The 17,473-nt window shown below is 44.6% G+C and overlaps 1 protein-coding gene across 5 annotated transcripts in view; it reads left to right on the top strand.

Moving 5' to 3' along the window:
* GRK3 (G protein-coupled receptor kinase 3) overlaps positions 1–17,473 on the top strand; it is a 123,249-nt gene that overhangs the window by 84,068 nt on the left and 21,708 nt on the right. For all 5 annotated transcript variants that reach the window (XM_067700415.1, XM_067700419.1, XM_067700417.1 and 2 more), the window contains 4 exons: positions 4,412–4,490; positions 6,223–6,353; positions 8,537–8,631; positions 12,762–12,869. In XM_067700415.1, the coding sequence (XP_067556516.1) occupies positions 4,412–4,490; positions 6,223–6,353; positions 8,537–8,631; positions 12,762–12,869 (413 nt within the window). The remainder of the gene's footprint in view (positions 1–4,411; positions 4,491–6,222; positions 6,354–8,536; positions 8,632–12,761; positions 12,870–17,473) is intronic.

Genomic DNA, 17,473 nt, shown 5'->3' with positions numbered 1-17,473 from the left:
CTCTTTCACTCTCAAATTGAGGATTCCTACTTCTCATCCCCCAAAGAGATAGTAGGAAGCACTGTTCCCAGTTTTATTCTGTAACTTTCGGGTAGCAAAAAGGGAATCAAGGACATGTATGTCCATGACTGGGGGGAGCCGTCAGCACTTTCATTAATTACGTCAAGTGTTGTTCATGAGAAGCATTGCTCATTCATTCCTTGATCCATACTTGAGACCTAGATTGTGCCGGGCCCTCCACTACGAGACGGGGGTCCTGAAACCCTAGTTTGGTCCTTGTTCTTATAGAGCTGCGTAGAGTGATGCAGACAGTCTCACAAATGCGTTGATCATTGGAACACGTGGCAAGAGGTAGGAAAGACAGGTCCACGGTGTCCAGAAGGCATTTAGCAGGGCGGGAGTATTGTCCACAAATGCTCCTCTGAAGTCAGAGGAGGTGCTGGGGCACGTGTGGGTCCCGAGCATGGAAGTTCTGAGGAGTCACAGAAGGTCGGCAGAGGTGGGGTCAGAAGTGACAGGGTAAGGACCACAAGATGAAGTTGTAAGGGAGAGAGGCAAGCAGAGGCCAGACCAGACCAGAAAGAGTTTTCTGGGCCAGTACTGAGGAGTTTTAAAAATCTTAAGAGCCGTTGGAAACAAAGTGTTTGAAGTAGGAAGATAACATGAGAAGCCTTGCAAGTCTGAAAAGGTTCCTCTGACTGCAGTGTAGAGAAATGTTCTGAAGGATTACTTTACGGTCTATTTTATCACACTTTTAAGTTCCTGCAAAATGCAGTCTATTTTGCTCACTAGGTAGGAAATCAAAGAAGACAGTTCCTTGCTGAAGAGCTTTTATTTAAGTATCCACCTGTAAAAAACCCCGTAGTTCTTATTTACCTTGAATTTGTAATCAAGGCAGAACATCTTAACCACAATTATCTTTGAAACCGTACCAACACCATCATCAAACCGCTGCCTGTTTGTCCACTTGGGTCAGTGTTCAGTTCTTTGTGTCTCGGACCCCACCTGAGACCCAAGATGGTATCTGCTCAGGGCCTGAGAGATGAGGGATCATGGTCAGCAAATTCTGTAGAGGTAACCAAGTCAAATCCCTTTAGCGGAGCTTTTATTTCATGTTGCTATGGAAACTTTTGCCTTCGTAAGTAGGGTAACGTAGGACAGCTCTGCCAAGAGTCCAGGGTCAGAGAGCTGGGGTTTGAATCTTGGCTGGCTACCAAATTCCTTTGTGACCTCAGGCAAGACATTTCCCTTTTAGTGGGTGGGGAGTCTAGTTTCCTTGTCTTTAAAATAAAGAAATCGGACCACGTGATTTTTTTTCTTTCTTTCTTAAGAGCCTTTTCTACTCCGGTGGCCTATGATTCTAAATCTCCAATTCATGTCCCATCTTAATAACGTAGCATCTTAACTATACTTTGACCTTTTGCAGTGTTCTCAGGGCTGTCGTTAGAATGATCATACACCGTCATGTTCAGAAATACCCCCCTTCCCGGGCTCTATTTGTCCTCTGGGTGAAGTGAGTGGAGTTGCTCTCTCAAGCTGGGAAAGACCCGGGCTTTACTAAGTTCCTGGTCCACCCGCTTCTCTGCTCTAGAGATGAATTGTTCATCAGATCGGGAACCAGAGTATGTGGGGAACCCCATTAAGGAAGAAGCATGATATTTGGAGCAGAATGAGCCATCGCCAGCAGACTATGGAAAGGTCTGGTGAAACACTGGTGGGATCGCAAGTAGGAGGGTCCCCACCCACCGAGAACCACATGGCTTTTAACAGATAAAGGGTAACACCCTTATTTTACCTATAACGCAAAATATATCTTAACATTAGTAAACACTAACACCTCTCAACAGACCTCTAAGGAAAACTAGGCAACCACAAAATGACTTTTGTCATTCATTCTGGAGTAACTTCCTCCAGAAGATTTGTGGAAATTGAGTTCAAGTTCATGAATCTTGAGCACATAGGAATGTGTTAAGACAGATTTATCTGTATGCCCTTGATCGACAGGTATGAACAATGTGAATTCTGTTTCAGATTATTCTGTTAAAATTTGAATACTTTCTGTGGAATTTAATAATTCTTTGCTTCTGTTAAGAAAGTGGTTATAGATATTTCATGCCATTTGTTATCTGAATCAGTTGAGTGGCAAGTGTACACTGTATATTTATCTCAATGGACCTAGTTCTAGATCTAGTGGGGCACTGATGGAGTCTCTCCAGGGAACACGTGTGTGTATCCAGCACCCATGTCAAGAGATAAAAAGTTACCGGTGTTCCAGAAGTCTCCCTGTGTCCCTCCCAGCCACTCACCCCACGCCCAAGCTAACTACTACCCAGATGTCTAAAACTGTAATTTACCTTTGCCCGTGTTGAAACTTCATATAAATGTACTCTTTCTGTGTCTGGCTTCTCTCACTCAGTGTTGCTTGCGAGATGCATCTGAGTCGTTGCTCTTAGCAACAGCGCCTTCTGTAGCTAAATAGCAGGGGTCACCAGGCTATGTGTGTGGCCCAGGGACCAAATCTGGCTTGTGTTCACAGCCCATGAACTAAGAATGGTTTTTTCCTTTTTAAAGCATTGTAAAGAAAAACAAAGAAGAATATGTGATAGAGACTGGATGAAGCCTGCAAAGCTTAAAATATTTACTGTCCAGCCCTTTGCAGAAAATGTTTGGTGGCCCCTGTTCTATAGTATTCCATCATATAAATGTGCCACAATTCGTGTATCCATCCTCCTGTTGGTAGACATTGGGGTTATTTCCTGGTTTGGGGCTATTTTGAATAGTGCCATGAGGACCATTCTCATGTCCTTGGTGCACATGAGTCCAGATTGCTGTTGGGTAAATACCCCGGGGTAGAAATGCTGGCTCATAGGCTTTGCAGGTAGTGATCAACTTCAGCAGATCCCACTGAACATCCTGTGAAAGTGGTAGTACCATTCTGCCTTCCCAGCGCCATACTGGAAGTTCCATTAACTCCATACCTTTGCAACACTTGGCATTGTCAGTCTATTTAACGTTAGCCATTCTCATGGGTTTTAGTGATGACACGTTGTGATCTTCAATTTGCGTTTCTTTAGGGAAAACTGAGGCCTAGCATCTGTTTATAGGCTTGTGGGCCGTTTGATACTCTCTTGTGTGAAGTGCCTACATTATTATTTTTATTGTTGTTGTTGTTTCTCTTTTGCCATTTTTCTGCTGGGTTGTTTGCTTTTTCTTTATTGATTGTTGAGAGTTCTTTATATATTCAAGGTATATGTGGATTGCAAATATCTTCTACCATTCTGTGACTCACCTTTTTACTCTCTTACTGGTGTCTTCTAAAGAACAGAAGTTCTTACTTTTATTTTAGTTTAGCTTACCAATATTTTTATTGTTAGTGCTTTTTGTGGCCTGTTTAAGAATTCTTTACTTCACCCTAAGGTCCTGAAGTTGTTCTCTTTGGTTTTCTCCTAGAAGCTTTATTGTTTTACCTTGAGGTCTATATCCACCTGGGGTTGAAGTTAGTGTGTGGTGTGAGGTAGGGGTGAATGTCCACAGCTGACTGTACAGATAGCCTGTTGCTCCGGCACCACTGATTGAAAAGGCCATGCTTTCCCCCCACCCTGCTGGGTCACTTTATTACAAGTCGAATGAGCATTTACATGTGGGTCTACTTCAGGATTCTGTTCTGTTCTACTGGTCGATTTGTCTGTCCTTGGGCTAGTTCCATACCAAATTACTGTTGCTTTACCATAAGTCTTGATATCTAGCACTATGAGTTTTCCAGCTTTATTTTTCTTCAAGTGTATCTGAACTTTTCTTGGCCGTTTACATTTCCATATAAATTTTGGGATTAGTTTGTCAATTTTCATTTTAATTAAGAGTGCATGGAATCTAGGGATTAATCTGAGGGAAAATTGGCATCTTTACAATTGAGTTTTTCTGTCCTCGGCTCTGGTACATTTTTCCACTTTCAAAAGCTAATTTAATTTCATTTTTATTCTCAGTGCTTCAAAACAGTAATTATAGATAACATTTCCCCCCATGGTATGGTTCTCCCAACCTCAGAATCAGAGATTGAAATGGATACTTGACTAGCCAGAACTGAAATGTAGACCAGCAGAAAGACTAGTAAGGCAGTAATATTTTTCTGTAGAATCTGAGTCTTTTGAAGATGTAGATAGAGGAGTCATGATTGAATCAGAGTGACAGAGCACCTTTGAGTTCATCTCTAATTAGCAGTGTTGTGTCTCTGTGCATTTTTCCACGGAACCAGACCCACTTTCCTGGGTCTGTTAAACTTACCAGGTAGGTGTCTGTGTTTCATGCACGGGGCAGTGGCGTGGATAAAAAAAAAAATGTAGATGGTGTTTGGCAGTAGATGCGCTTTCCAGGGCAGCTTTTGCTTTTCTTATATATGTATTTTTCACTCCAGGATTGTCCTTTCATTGTCTGTATGACCTATGCCTTCCATACGCCAGATAAACTCTGCTTCATCTTGGATCTGATGAACGGTGAGCAAGCCTTGGGAAGTCTGAATACACTGCAAGACTTTGCCATGGTGTTGTTTGTTTGTGTTTTCATGATGTTTTATCTTAGCCTGCGTTGCTCCCGACAGACTGGCCATTTGGGTCTTTCAGGTAACTAAATTCCTCCTGGAGTTTAAGGAAACCTTTTATTCTTCAATTTTCAGTTCAACTTCATTTAAAAATGTTGACTGCCATTGCCCTCTGGCCCTCCCAGTCTCTCCCCAGGAAGTTGCATTTTCTAGAAAAGATTTTCGTAAAATAGTTAAAATACAGTGAAACTTGATTTTCTGGAATGCAACTGGCCTGGATGTTTAGTTTGCGTGTTCCTGGCCCTCAACTTTTAGGAATGAAATGCCTCCTAAAGATACATAGGCTGAAGATAGAAATGTATTTAAAAACCAACTTTGAAGGACTGACTTTGAGCCAGGACAGATTTTAGCCCAGTCTTCTATGCGTTAGCCCAGTTCCACTGTACATTGATCTTTTAAACTGTGACTGATGACCCAGAGAATGATGAAAGAGTTTAAGCTAGAAAAGTAGTTTTTTAATACTAGAAAGTGACATGATATATGCTCAAAGCATTTTTAGTAACGAGAGCTGAAATGAAGATGTACAGTTCGACAAATGAAATACCTTTTTTGAAATTCACTTGAAGGTTCATTACATTTTGAGTGTTTGATTTAAAATCAGACCTACCCAACAGCGTGAAGGAATTTCCACACACATTATAATGAGCAGACACAGCCGGACACAGCAGCATGTCCCCTGTGTGAGTCTATTTATGTGACCATCAGAACTGGCAAAACTAATTTATGGGGGGAGAGGTTACAATAGAGTCCGACTGGCTTTAATTAGGGGCTGTGAGCTGATATACTGCCTGGGATGGGCATGGGAAGCCTTCAGCAATGCTGGAAATCTTCTACACCTTGATCTGGTAGTGGTTATACAGGAGTATGTGTGTGTGAACAGGAAGGTACTTACAAAATCAAGGGCAATAAAGTTGGACACACATGAACTTTTGTAGCTCAATTGAGGCTCTTCTTTTATACTTCATAAGAACGTTCCCTTCCCCTGGTTGTGGCCTTCCGTGTCTCTGTAACTTGAGGCCAGATGATGATTTACCTTTTCCAACATTTTATTATGAAAACTAAACATATGGCAAAATTGAAAGAATTTTACTGGGGACACCCAAATACACACCACCTGGGTTTTACCAGTTAAAATTTTGCTGTATTTGCTTTCTCATATATCTATCAATATGATCAATGTGTTTGTTTTGTTTCCTTACTATTTATTGTCCACAGAATGAGTTGCTAAGCCACCTACTGGATCACTACATGGGTTGATTCAGTTATTAGCCAGAACACAAGTAATCAAAGCAGATTAGCTAATCCTCCCTCCCCCTTGATGGTACATCTGGGAGCTGTGATACCTGTCAGAGAACGGTGGCTTTGTTTCATATCGTCCTGGCCATTGTCACATCTAAGTCTTCTCAATGTTTTAGTTTTCTCTAGAATTTTTAAAGCATTTGGTCAAATTACAGAAATCAATGACATACATATATATATATAGAGAGAGAGAGAGAGAGAGAGAGAGAGAGACAAAGCAGAAGCATAGTTTACCTTTTTCGACTGTATCATAACTATGCAGGATGACAGTGGTTTTTGTTCCCTTGAAATTAATGCACTGAATTTAAATTCCACGTCTCTGATTCCAGGGGGCGACTTGCACTATCACCTTTCACAGCACGGGGTGTTTTCTGAGAAGGAGATGCGGTTTTACGCCACAGAAGTCATCCTGGGGCTGGAACACATGCACAATCGGTTTGTCGTTTACAGAGATTTGAAGGTAAGGCCATTGGACAGACTCCTTCCGTTTACCAGACCTGTGCAATAGGTGTTGTATTGCAGTTGTGGTCTAACAGGCGTTTCCACCTCTTTCATGGTATCCTGTCATTTTCCTCGTCTCAGCCCCGATAAAGGCATCACCTTTGTGATGTCGGTCTCCTCCGGACTCTGAACTCTGTTCTAAGGACTCCATCCTACTTGTCCCTTTTACCTCCGTGCCTGGTGCAGCACATATGCCAACTCAAAAACTTTAATTGGTTAATTAGTGAAAAGCAGGGTAGGGGTGTTTTGTTGTTGCCCATTTTACAATTGATTGTAATTCCATTAATGTTCACTAAGCAACTGGCTCTGGCCTAGTGTGAGACCAGGAGGTGTACAAAGGTGAACTAGCAGAGAACATATATGTCTTACGGGAAGTATCTACCTGTGAACTAACACGTCGAAGGACTGAGTTATAACTCATTTGAGGCAAGCCTGATCCGGTCAGGGCAGAGTGGCTGACAGCGTGGAGAATTTCCCCCAAAGGGCACTCTCTGAGCCTCAGATTGTTTTGAATTTGCCTTAAAAAATCACTAACGGATTTTCAAATCCCTGAACTACATAGCCCCAGTCTTGCATGCTTGGGCTTCTTCACTGTGGTTCTCTTTAAAATCTTACTGGACTTGAAAAAAAGGAAATAAGTGCGTTCTGAGTTTTTCCATTCCAGACCATGATGCTTGGTCCCAGGTTCTGCGTTAAGGAGGGAGTTGGGAGTTTGCTTGGTACATCCGCGGTGCTATTCGTCTAGCCAGCCGCATGAAGATGGGGGAGGAGATAAATGGGACCTTGACAAACTATATAGAAATGATCGCGCAGATATATAAAGGTGTAAATAATGGTGAGAAGAAAAATGATAGCCATGGCAACTTCCCAAGGAGGTTGGGAGGAGAGTGGGTTTGCCTCCTCTCTGCTTCCTTCTTAACCTGAACCCAGGTTAACCAGCTAAAATGTACACATGATGTTCCTTTGCTCACGTGTTTTGATTAGCTTTTAAAGGTTACCTCCTAAGAATCTAAAATGGTGTATTTTAGTGTTGGGCATGTTATGTTTTTCACAAGGGACTTTGTAACTTCTAAAGCCTCCTGCAAGGTTAAAGAATTACTCCCTTAGCCTTCTTCATATGAACATAAAGAAGAAAAGAAGTATTTTCATCACATTAGAAATAATTAGACACTGGTTGGCACATGACATTCTATTTCCTCATGGTGAGTTTTGCAGAAGAATAAGATACACGCCGAAGGCCCATGGAGCGCCATTGTAATACATTTTAATTTAAATCTATAACTGGTTTCTAGTCATCTTGATGCAGTATTTTTGTCTTCTAAGCTATTTAGTAGTCAATGGTATTATGTAATTTCTATTCAGACTTAATTCTAGTCATTCGTGACTATTCACGCTTCAGGTTTATAATGGCATGCCATTATTTTTATTTCAATCAAATCAATAGCTGATCTCCAGCAGAAAAATATCAAGGTGACTGTAATTCAGTGTGTATTAGGGAGAGGAGCTTTGTCTTCCACGATTATGCTGAGTAAATCTAATCTTAATGGATACATCTCATCAGAGTTGTGGTCAAAATCATATTTGGTCATTTGGTAGGGCCCTCTGTTGACTCTGTACTAATAAACAGAAATGACGTTTATCGGGATTAATGTGGCACCGTGGAATATTTTGATTTCTTTGGTCACTATTTGTATATTTTTACAAGATTCCTTTCTGTGCTGTGCTTCGTGGCTTCATTCTCTGAAGTCCTAGTAGTTCCAGAGGCCAAGGAGCCTGTGGACTCACTCGCTTTGTGGAGAGACTCACCATTCTGGCTGGATTGCACTTCTTGCTGTGAAAAAGAAATACTTTAACTCCCATAGACTGTGGTTGTAACCCTCCAGTCTTACCTGCCCTGTGTTCCATCATCAAATGAGTAGAATCCTTCCCATCTGTCATTACCACTTTCCTGCTGAAATTAACACGAAACATGTCATTGTCAGTATCGTGCCCCATTTGGATGTGATGATATAATTAATGCTAGGATTCATGTGTAGGAATGAACTGTGATAAAATAATGAGATATCAAGTGCCAATAGTTTTAGAAATTAGCCCCTGGGACATCTTGGGGACTCTTGAAGATCACCTTCTCTTTCATTTTAGCCCGCAAATATCCTCTTGGATGAACACGGACACGTTAGGATATCAGACCTTGGTCTTGCCTGCGATTTTTCCAAAAAGAAGCCGCACGCGAGTGTGTGAGTAGTATAGCACCTCTGTCACTGTCGTTTCCTAACTCAACTTGCCTATTCACTCAGACCCTGACGTGGTCATTTGTTCCCCCATTTTTTTCTTGCCAATAGCGATTTTCAGCATGTGGCAGTGCCGGGTCAGGGGAAGGTCCCGTATCCCAGGCTGTGGAAGAGGAGATAAGGGTGGTGGTGTGCTCGCTGTCACCATTTGGGGGAACGTGCAGGGACCCACAGTGTAGCTGCCCGGGGGCAGGGTGGTCTAAGGGAAAGATAGGGGCCTCAGCAGCAGACCCAAATCCGTGCTGACTGTGTGACCCTGAGGCAGTCAGCTCACCTGCTTGACCCTCAGTCTCTTTATCTATAGGGTAGAGGTAGTAATAGACCCCTGAAAGCTTATATGCCAAAGAAGGTGCACAGGCAATTGCATAGAACTTTCCAAGGAAGGCCCAGAGGTCAGGTTTCTCTCTCCATCTACTTTTTCCTTCTTTTTCAAAAGTTTGGGGGTTTTTTGCTAAAAAGAAATTAGAGTTCTTTTTTTAATTTAAAAAATCATCTCCTTGCAGTTCAAGCTTTTAATGCAGGTCATATTGTTAGATCTGAATATTACATTCGTCCTCTACACAACCATGCAGAGGAAGCTCCCTGACGCCCTGGCCGTCGGCCAGCACCTGTCCCCTCTCAGGGGACCCTAAGCTGCTTCCAGCAGTGGCCATGCTTGTTCTGCAAGTGTTGACACTGGCCCAAGGACTTCCCTGAACCTGAGATTGTTAAAATGACAACAGGAGTATGAAGTAGATGCCCCGGGGCTCAGGAGAAGCAGAACGGAATACGTACTGGTTTTTATTCCTATTTCTTTAGTATCAGTTTATCTGGGTGGAAGATGTGGACAGTATGTGCAGTTTGTGGAAAAACAGGTGACTTTTGCTTGATTTTTCTTTTTCAATATATCAGTCTTAGCAGTGAAGCTCTTAAAATTCCATTTCATTGTGCATCATTACTGTGTTGAGTGGTCTTGAAGTAACTCTCAGGAGTCTCATTTCATGCATCCGTGCAGAAAATAAACTATAAATCCTGTTTGTGTGTGTGTGTGGGACTAAAAATAAAGTGGTTCTAAAACTGCAGTACTTTATGAGGGGCTACGTTAAATCAGAATTGCCATTTAAAACCCTGATCAGATGTTAATAGCAATTAGCACCGTTTCTGTAACCATGTTTCTCTCTTCCTACAGAATCTGGGATATGGTGATAAAAGCCTTAGCATTTTGCCAGCACTTGACAATTATGAGGCCAGAACCTGGGGTTGTATAAGCCTCTCCCAGGGAGTTCATCAGACATTTTTAAGAGAATCATTTGAATTTTTAATGCCACGGCTATTTGGTATGCTAATTTCTTCAATTTAGTATAGTCACAACTGAATATGAATCCGAGAGCTCAGAAGAGTTCATCTCCCAAAGGAATTAACTTTCAGATGCAGAGCTACTTATTCCCTTATAGGACCTCCCCCTCTTCTTAGTGTAATTCACATGTCAGCTCTGAAAGACGGGCTTTTGTCCATAGCTGAACAGCATCTGTAAAGGGATGGGATCGGGAAGGTTGATTTTCATGTTTAAACGATGATAGTGAGGCCACAACTTAAAAAGGATAAACGCACAACAAAATTTTGTATTTTTGAGTAGAGGAGGCATATCATGGCTGAGAGCAAAGGCTTCTGAGTCAGCAGATGTGGGTTTGAATCCTCCTTCCACGTGGCACCAGCCTCATTCTTCTCCTCTATAAAGAGGTAGTAACAATGCTGCTTACTTCACGTGACACTTGTGAGGGTGAAGTCAACTCCTTCGTGTAATAAGTATTTACTTCACATTGGCTGTGTGCCAGGTGCTGGCGATGCAGCGGGGACTGAGGCAGAAGAGCTCCCTGACCTCCTGGAATCAGCAGCCCGGGGGCTGTCCAGGAAGTGACTGGTCTGAGGGACAGCACTCTTGCCATGAGTTGAACGTCGGCTGTCCCAGGCATGTGTGGCCGGCTGCTCTGAATATGTTGTTATCTTCACAGAGGACCCACAGGGCATGGGTTATAATCATCTACTTCTATGGGATGGAAACTGAGGTTCAGAGAAACTAAGGAACTTGAACAGAGTCACATGCCTGGCGCATCGTGGGGCTAGACTTAAGATGCAGTTCTGTCCGACTCGAAAGCTTGTGTTCCTTACACTCTGTCTGAACCCCGTGAGGCTTTGAGAGGATCGACTTGGTACGAGACTAAAGATTTGTGGCCAGAATTTCACCCTAGACTGGGCTTCTCTGGTCTTCTCAAAGCCGTAGGTATGATGCCAGGACTTCGTCAGACGCTGGCCCGTCTGCACAGCAGGGTTGTGGTTCTCCAGCTAGGTTTAGACTCAGTCCCTCTAATGATGGAATCAAATTCTGACAAACTGAAAGTGAACCACGGAGCAGCCACCAAATGACACAGAAACACTTTGTTTTTGGAACGAAACAGATCGTCAGTGACTCATCGAGTCCCAGCTTATTTCATCCAGGACCACAAAGCTCAGTCCCCTGTCACCGTGTCTTCAAACGCTCAAGTGTTCTTTCAGCATGAACAGCACAGATCGTCAGTGGGAAGCGGCAGGGAGCGCTAGGTGCTGCCGTGTAGGCAGGAGCTGAAAACCGTGGAGGTGGGCAGGGCCAGCGCTCTGCTGTGTCCAGCGTCCACTCAGAGACGTGATCTGCGTTAACCCCATGCATTTATCCTCGTTGAGATCTTCCCATCCCAGAACTGGGTTTTGATCCCGAGAATCGCAGGTTAAAAAGGTCACCACAGAGGTTTTCCCAGCAACAGCAAAGTTAAACCTCCCCAGAAAATGGCTTGGAGGCCCCTTGAGGAAATCTCTGACTCTCACAGCGTGGCTTGCTGACCTCACGCTGTCAGACTTTGGTTTCTGGATGGCGGAGCTTTGCTGAGGGATGGACCAGTGCCCGTTTTCACTGTTGGAGAAAAGTCTTTCAAGATAGAACTCGGAGGCAGAGAGGGTATCGGGCCCAGTGCTGAGCCAGGATCACTTCTCGGAGCAGATTCTCACTGTTTCCGAGCATAAGTTAAAAAGGATTATAATAACATAAGGATAGAGAATAAAATCCCTAACGTTGAGTTCTTTTTAAGAGCCAGCACTACCCTAAGCCCATTACATACGTGTGATCCTCACGGCACCCCTGTGGGATGAAGGTGTCATTTTATCACCCATTCTATCAGTGAAGAAAATCAATGGAGGATGGGAACAGAGCTACAGTTAAAGGCTTTTTCGGGGCCCTTTCAGGCCACGTCTTTGAAAGTTCCCCACGAGCCCTCTCTTGCACGCTTGGAACAGTGCGTGCTCAGATCTTTAAGGAGGGGTGGGGAGTCGCAGAATGGGAAAGGACTTGGAGTCGCAGATGACACATATTATATATAAATGGTTTTCCTCCCAGGTGATTTTTCTCAGCTTCCTGCAAGTCGCCTGCACATTTGCTTGGCTGAGTCCTTTGGGCTGTTAGCAGCTCTTTAAACCGGATACTTGATTTCTCCGTCTCCGTACCTGTCGGCTTGTCCCCCCACGCCCGCCCTGCCTTGGAGACCATCGTGACCGTGGAAGGGTGGGAGATACGATGGGCATGTGTGCGAGCCCTGGTCCTCAGCACGGGAGGGTGGCGCCACACGGGGACGCCCGTGCCCATCCCTTCCAGGTCTCTAGCGCTACGGTGTGGTCACTGTTCACCACCCCCTCCCCCCGCTCCCTTCCCCGGCCCCACACATCTCCTCAGGAGAGCCCTCAAACGGGCCTGCCCTTGGCTTCTCCTGGCTGTAGTGAGGAAGGACTCCCGAGATTCACATTTCACCTCCGAGACCGTGGAGTGCGTGCACTGTTCATATTCATTTCATATGGTAGTTTATTTGTATTCAGTTCTATCCTAATGAAGACAGGAAAGGTCGTTTTCCCACTGGGTGTTTGCTGAATCATATTTGGTGGAAGCACTGTCGTCCCCTCCCCCTTGTTCATAGTTGCCGACATTGATGAATGATGCTCAGACCTCTTGATGAGCTGGGAATATTTTATAAGGTCTGCAAGCACTGATAACCGCACATACCCTTTCTTCTCCCTAGGGGCACCCACGGGTACATGGCTCCCGAGGTCCTGCAGAAAGGGACTGCGTACGACAGCAGTGCTGACTGGTTCTCCCTGGGTTGTATGCTTTTCAAACTTCTGAGAGGGTGAGTGAAATGTGTCCTCTTAGTACCATCACCATGGCATGCACTTGGATCAAAATCCAAAATATTTACATGTTATTAGGTGCTAATATCGTTTTAGATCACACAGTGATCTTTAAGCCACACACTGATCCAGGCGATGCCCACAGCTCTTTCTGCCCGTAAAAGTGAGAGTTTCTTTCCCATAAGCTTTCGGTATTTTTGTTCCATACCAGGAAGGTATGCCAACACGTTTAGACCTGAAACAAGACTTTGTTGGAATATTTCCATTGATGTCTTATTTTGGGAATAAGTGTTATTTTTAAATGTAGGTAATCGAAGAGGGTAGGAGAATTTCTTTTCCCTGGAATTAATTACTCATGACTGTCTTGTGAGGTTAAAGCATTTTTTACCCAAAAGGATGAACACCCAAGAGAATCTGTTTTAAAAGTGTGCATCTGTGAACATGCTGGAATTTGTAGGTTTCAAAAAACACAAAAATGAAATTGTGTAATTCTCTGTTTTTCATTTGTTATACTTGACCCTTAGTTCTAATCTACCAGGGACGATGAAATACAAGCGGAAAGGATGGAATGAAAGCGCTCTCCAAATATGTTCTCATATTGAATGTTTACAAATTATGTTAATATTTCCATTAATTTTAAGAGTCTTTAGCCAATTTTAACAGAGCGCTGAATTGTTTAAGATATGTTTTTGATTATTCTCCATTCACAGAGATACAAAAAGTAGTTTACATTAAAATTTCCTAGTCAGGGTTCTCCCTGTAACGTTGCTTCTATGAACACACAGGCCTGGTAGTTTGCTAAACTTGCCATGTTTCCCTCAGAAAGCCTTATTGAGCATCGCTGCATCTTCTTATTACCTTTAGCACAATCTGAAAAGAGGCTGGATTCCCTGTCTTCCCCCCAAACTAGGTTCCAAGCACCCCGGCTGCTTCCCCAGGACCTGGATAATCTAGTTGTTCTCTGCTCATCGCATTCACTTGGGAACTAAAATTGTATTATTGCTCAGAGAGTCAGGTCCTGTTGGTCCTTAATTGAATTATCATGTTTGTGGAGCCTGGATGGCCTTAATTCATGTCATCAGACTAGCTGACCTAATTAGAGAGTTTCTGCAAAGCAAATCAGAGAAAACCACTTCCCACCCGAGATGTTTCTCCAGCCAGCGGGAGTCCCTGCATGCATGGTAAGTGCATCCGGACACACCATCTTCATTCACTGAGGTCTCCGCTGAAGAAGGGGTCGGAGATTAGAATCCACACTTAGAGAGTCACGAGATGATTTAAGAAAAACTCTGCACAACAGCAAAAGCTGAATGCATTAACTCAAGATTCAAAAGTCAGTTGTAGAATGTGGCAGGGAAACTTGCAAAGTCTTGCATTTAGGGCTTTGTTTATTGATTTTTGTTTAATATTGTTATTCTGTCTGTTTATGATAATGTCCATCTGTGTAGTCTAGGGATCATCTGGCATATACCACTATTTTATCTGAAAATTGGCTTGATCGTTGTCTCTATGCCAGCAGTGTGATTTGTAGCTGATAAAGCCAGTTCCGTCTTACTTGGTCATGGTTCAGGTTTGGAGGACTGCATTGGAAGGTGGTACTTCTTTTATGACATCCTTGATCAGGCTTGATTGAAGCATTATGTTTGATGTGACCCCTATTGAGAGGAATCTTGGCCAACAGGAAGACATCCAGAGGATGGTCATGGGGATGGGATGGGATGGATGGATAAGAAGAGATGAGAATGGTGACAGCTAGAAATCGTGGCTCATATGGACAGGTTCAGAGAGCTGGGTACAGTGCTTCAGGCAGCTATCCTGTTGGCTCCAGCTGTCGGAAGGCCCATCTCATTGAAGGAGGCATACTCATCTGCACAGCTCTAGACAGTGAGCATTTTCAGGAGAGAAAAGACTTCAGTTTGACGCAAGAATGTCCGTTCAGCATTTGAGCTGCCCTGTGAAGGCCTGTCCCGCCTCACAGATAGCCAGCTCCCCGTCACTGCCTGGTGACCATCCGCTGAGCCTGAAAATGGCAAGAATCCTTCCAATGCCTGACAAAGAGAATAGACGAATCTTCCCTACAAAGATGCATGATCGTCTGCCATTCTTTCTAATACCTGTTCAAAAGGCAATCCCAGGAATGGAGAGAGCACTGAAACCAAAGAGCAGGGAAACAATTTTTCACTTAAGTGATTTAAATACCATTCGGTGAGCATTTATTGAGTACCTGCAGTATGCAAGAGCCTGTGCTTGATGCTGTGGGGGAGGGAGGGAGGGAGGGAGGGAGCCACACACAGTCCTGGAGGAACTCGGAGGAGAGTAGATAGGTACACACACATACAAAATCGTGAGCTGTATGGGCTGTGCTGGGAGAGCAGAAATGGGATCACCAGGTCTAACCTGGAAGCATAGGGCTGACTTGACAACTTCACGTAAGAGTTGGTATGGGAAGTGTTCTCTCACAGACAGGATGGCAGGATGAAGACCTGGAGCGGAAGTAGACGACGGGGAGGGGACGGTATGGAGCAGGTGCAGGTGGTCTTTCCCCATCAACAACCTGTGAGTGAGGTGGGGGGGTCAGCTGTTGGTCGTGGGGAAGGTGTGCTGAGTGAGAAGATGGAGAAAATTGGGGCAGGGCCGGGGTCCACCTAGAATTCCATGCTGTGCAGGTGGGGCTTTGTTCTTAAGGCCCCAGAGACTGAGGACTTTTAAGCAAAGGAGGGACAGAGAAAGGAAGCATCTTTTAAGCAAAGGTTGGGTTGCTCTTCAGTAAGAGGATGCTGGTGGGAGGCATGTCTGAGAACCCAGGCAAAGGCTTGAGTAATGCTGTGGTACTGGGATCAGAAAGGCCACAAATGACTTAACAATATCGTTCTTACAGTCCGTAGTGGTTTTTGTTTTTTCAGTGGATGCTTGGCTATGGACAGAGAGGAGTTTAGATTCAAGGTGATTGGGAGGATGGTCATATCACTACCAGCGTCAATGGGTATAAAGTATCAGTGGTTCATATTAAGCTGATGTTTATTGAGGGCCCTTCAGGAGCAAAGCATCATGGTGAGATCTGGAGGCGATGGAGCCTTCATCCCCTCAGCTTAAACGAGGGGTAAGAAGGTTCCATCCAGGCGTACAGAAGCATCCTATTCAGTTCTTACACACTGTACAGAGGGAGCCCGAGTAGCTGTCTTTTCTCAGACACGAGGGGCCTAAGGAACTGAAACAGGTAACTCAGGAGGGGGTGGGAGGAGAGCGCGGCCAACACAGCCTCCCGGGTGCGGGCTTCACAGGCAGTCTGTCCCCCGGTATCCTGGTGCTCTCATGGGGCGGCCGCGGCATCAGTCCTCATGGGATGAACCAGACTCCATGCCAGCCACTCCCCAGCGCTCGTCCTCAACCCCAGGAGTGCTTGGCAATGCCCGGGGACATTTTTGGTTGTCACAACTTGGCATCTAGCGGGTCGAGGCCAGGGTTGCCGCTAAGCATCGTACAGTGCACAGGGCGGCCCCCGCTGCTCCAACAAAGGATCACACAGCTGAGGATGAGAAACTGCTCCAGAGCAAGTCTCTTCCCCTCCTCCCCACATCTGCGCAGTGAGGGTGACCAGTGGTCACCAAGGGTCTTTTTTTCGCTTCTGTTTTCTCTGATCAGATACTGCTCACACTGACCAGTGTGCCCCATTGCTTCCGCTGAAACACTTGTCTGAACCCCTAGTTCTGTTGTGACACCCTAGAAGGATCCCACAGGGTGCAAGGGACAGGAACCTGGATGTAAGGAAGCTGTCGAGGCCCGAGAACGTGTTTGCATCCCTGGACTCAGTGATGGACCCATCCGCTCAGGGCTGTATGTTGGGTGGGGGTCACTGCTTCCACTTCAGCTGACTCTCAGACCCTGAAGAGCATCTGTGTATAAAGAGGTGTCCATATTGCACATGTGCGGAATCACCGTCATGATCCTCAATCTAGAGTTCAGCTCTCTGTGAAGGGAAAGAATTGACGTGACAGTAGCCTTGATCTTAAACTTGTAGCCATTGATTGTCAGACACAAGGACAGAGCCCAGGTGGTGGTCTGGGGAGAACTGAGCTCTGCCTGAGGTTGCTGAGTTGGTTCCCATAGGGAAAAACAGGAATGTTTATAAATACTTCGGTAGCTATTGACTTAGGTTCAAAACTCACATTTGATGTGACATGCAATCTTTTTGGTATTCTAAATTTTTTTTTTTTTTTTTTTTTTTTTTTGCGATAACGCGGGCCTGTCACTGCTATGGCCTCTCCCGCTGTGGAGCACAGGCTCCAGACATGCAGGCTCAGCAGCCATGGCTCACGGGCCCAGCTGCTCCGCGGCATGTGGGATCTTCCCGGACCGGGACACGAACCCGTGTCCCCTGCATCGGCAGGTGGACTCTCAACCACTGCGCCACCAGGGAAGCCCTAAAATTAATTTTTGACGTAAAGATTTGTAGTCACTTGTATTTATAAATGGATTGTTTCTGAGCTCATCTTTTCACTGTGAATGATGTATCGTGCGTGTGTGTGTGTGTGTGTGTGTGTGTGTGTGTGTGTGTGTGTTTCCCCATCATTTAGCATGACTTGAACGATTTCCCAACTCGTTT

This window comes from Pseudorca crassidens, chromosome 12, assembly GCF_039906515.1.
Source record: "Pseudorca crassidens isolate mPseCra1 chromosome 12, mPseCra1.hap1, whole genome shotgun sequence".
Lineage (NCBI taxonomy): Eukaryota > Metazoa > Chordata > Mammalia > Artiodactyla > Delphinidae > Pseudorca > Pseudorca crassidens.
This window is presented reverse-complemented; position numbering and strand designations above follow the sequence as displayed.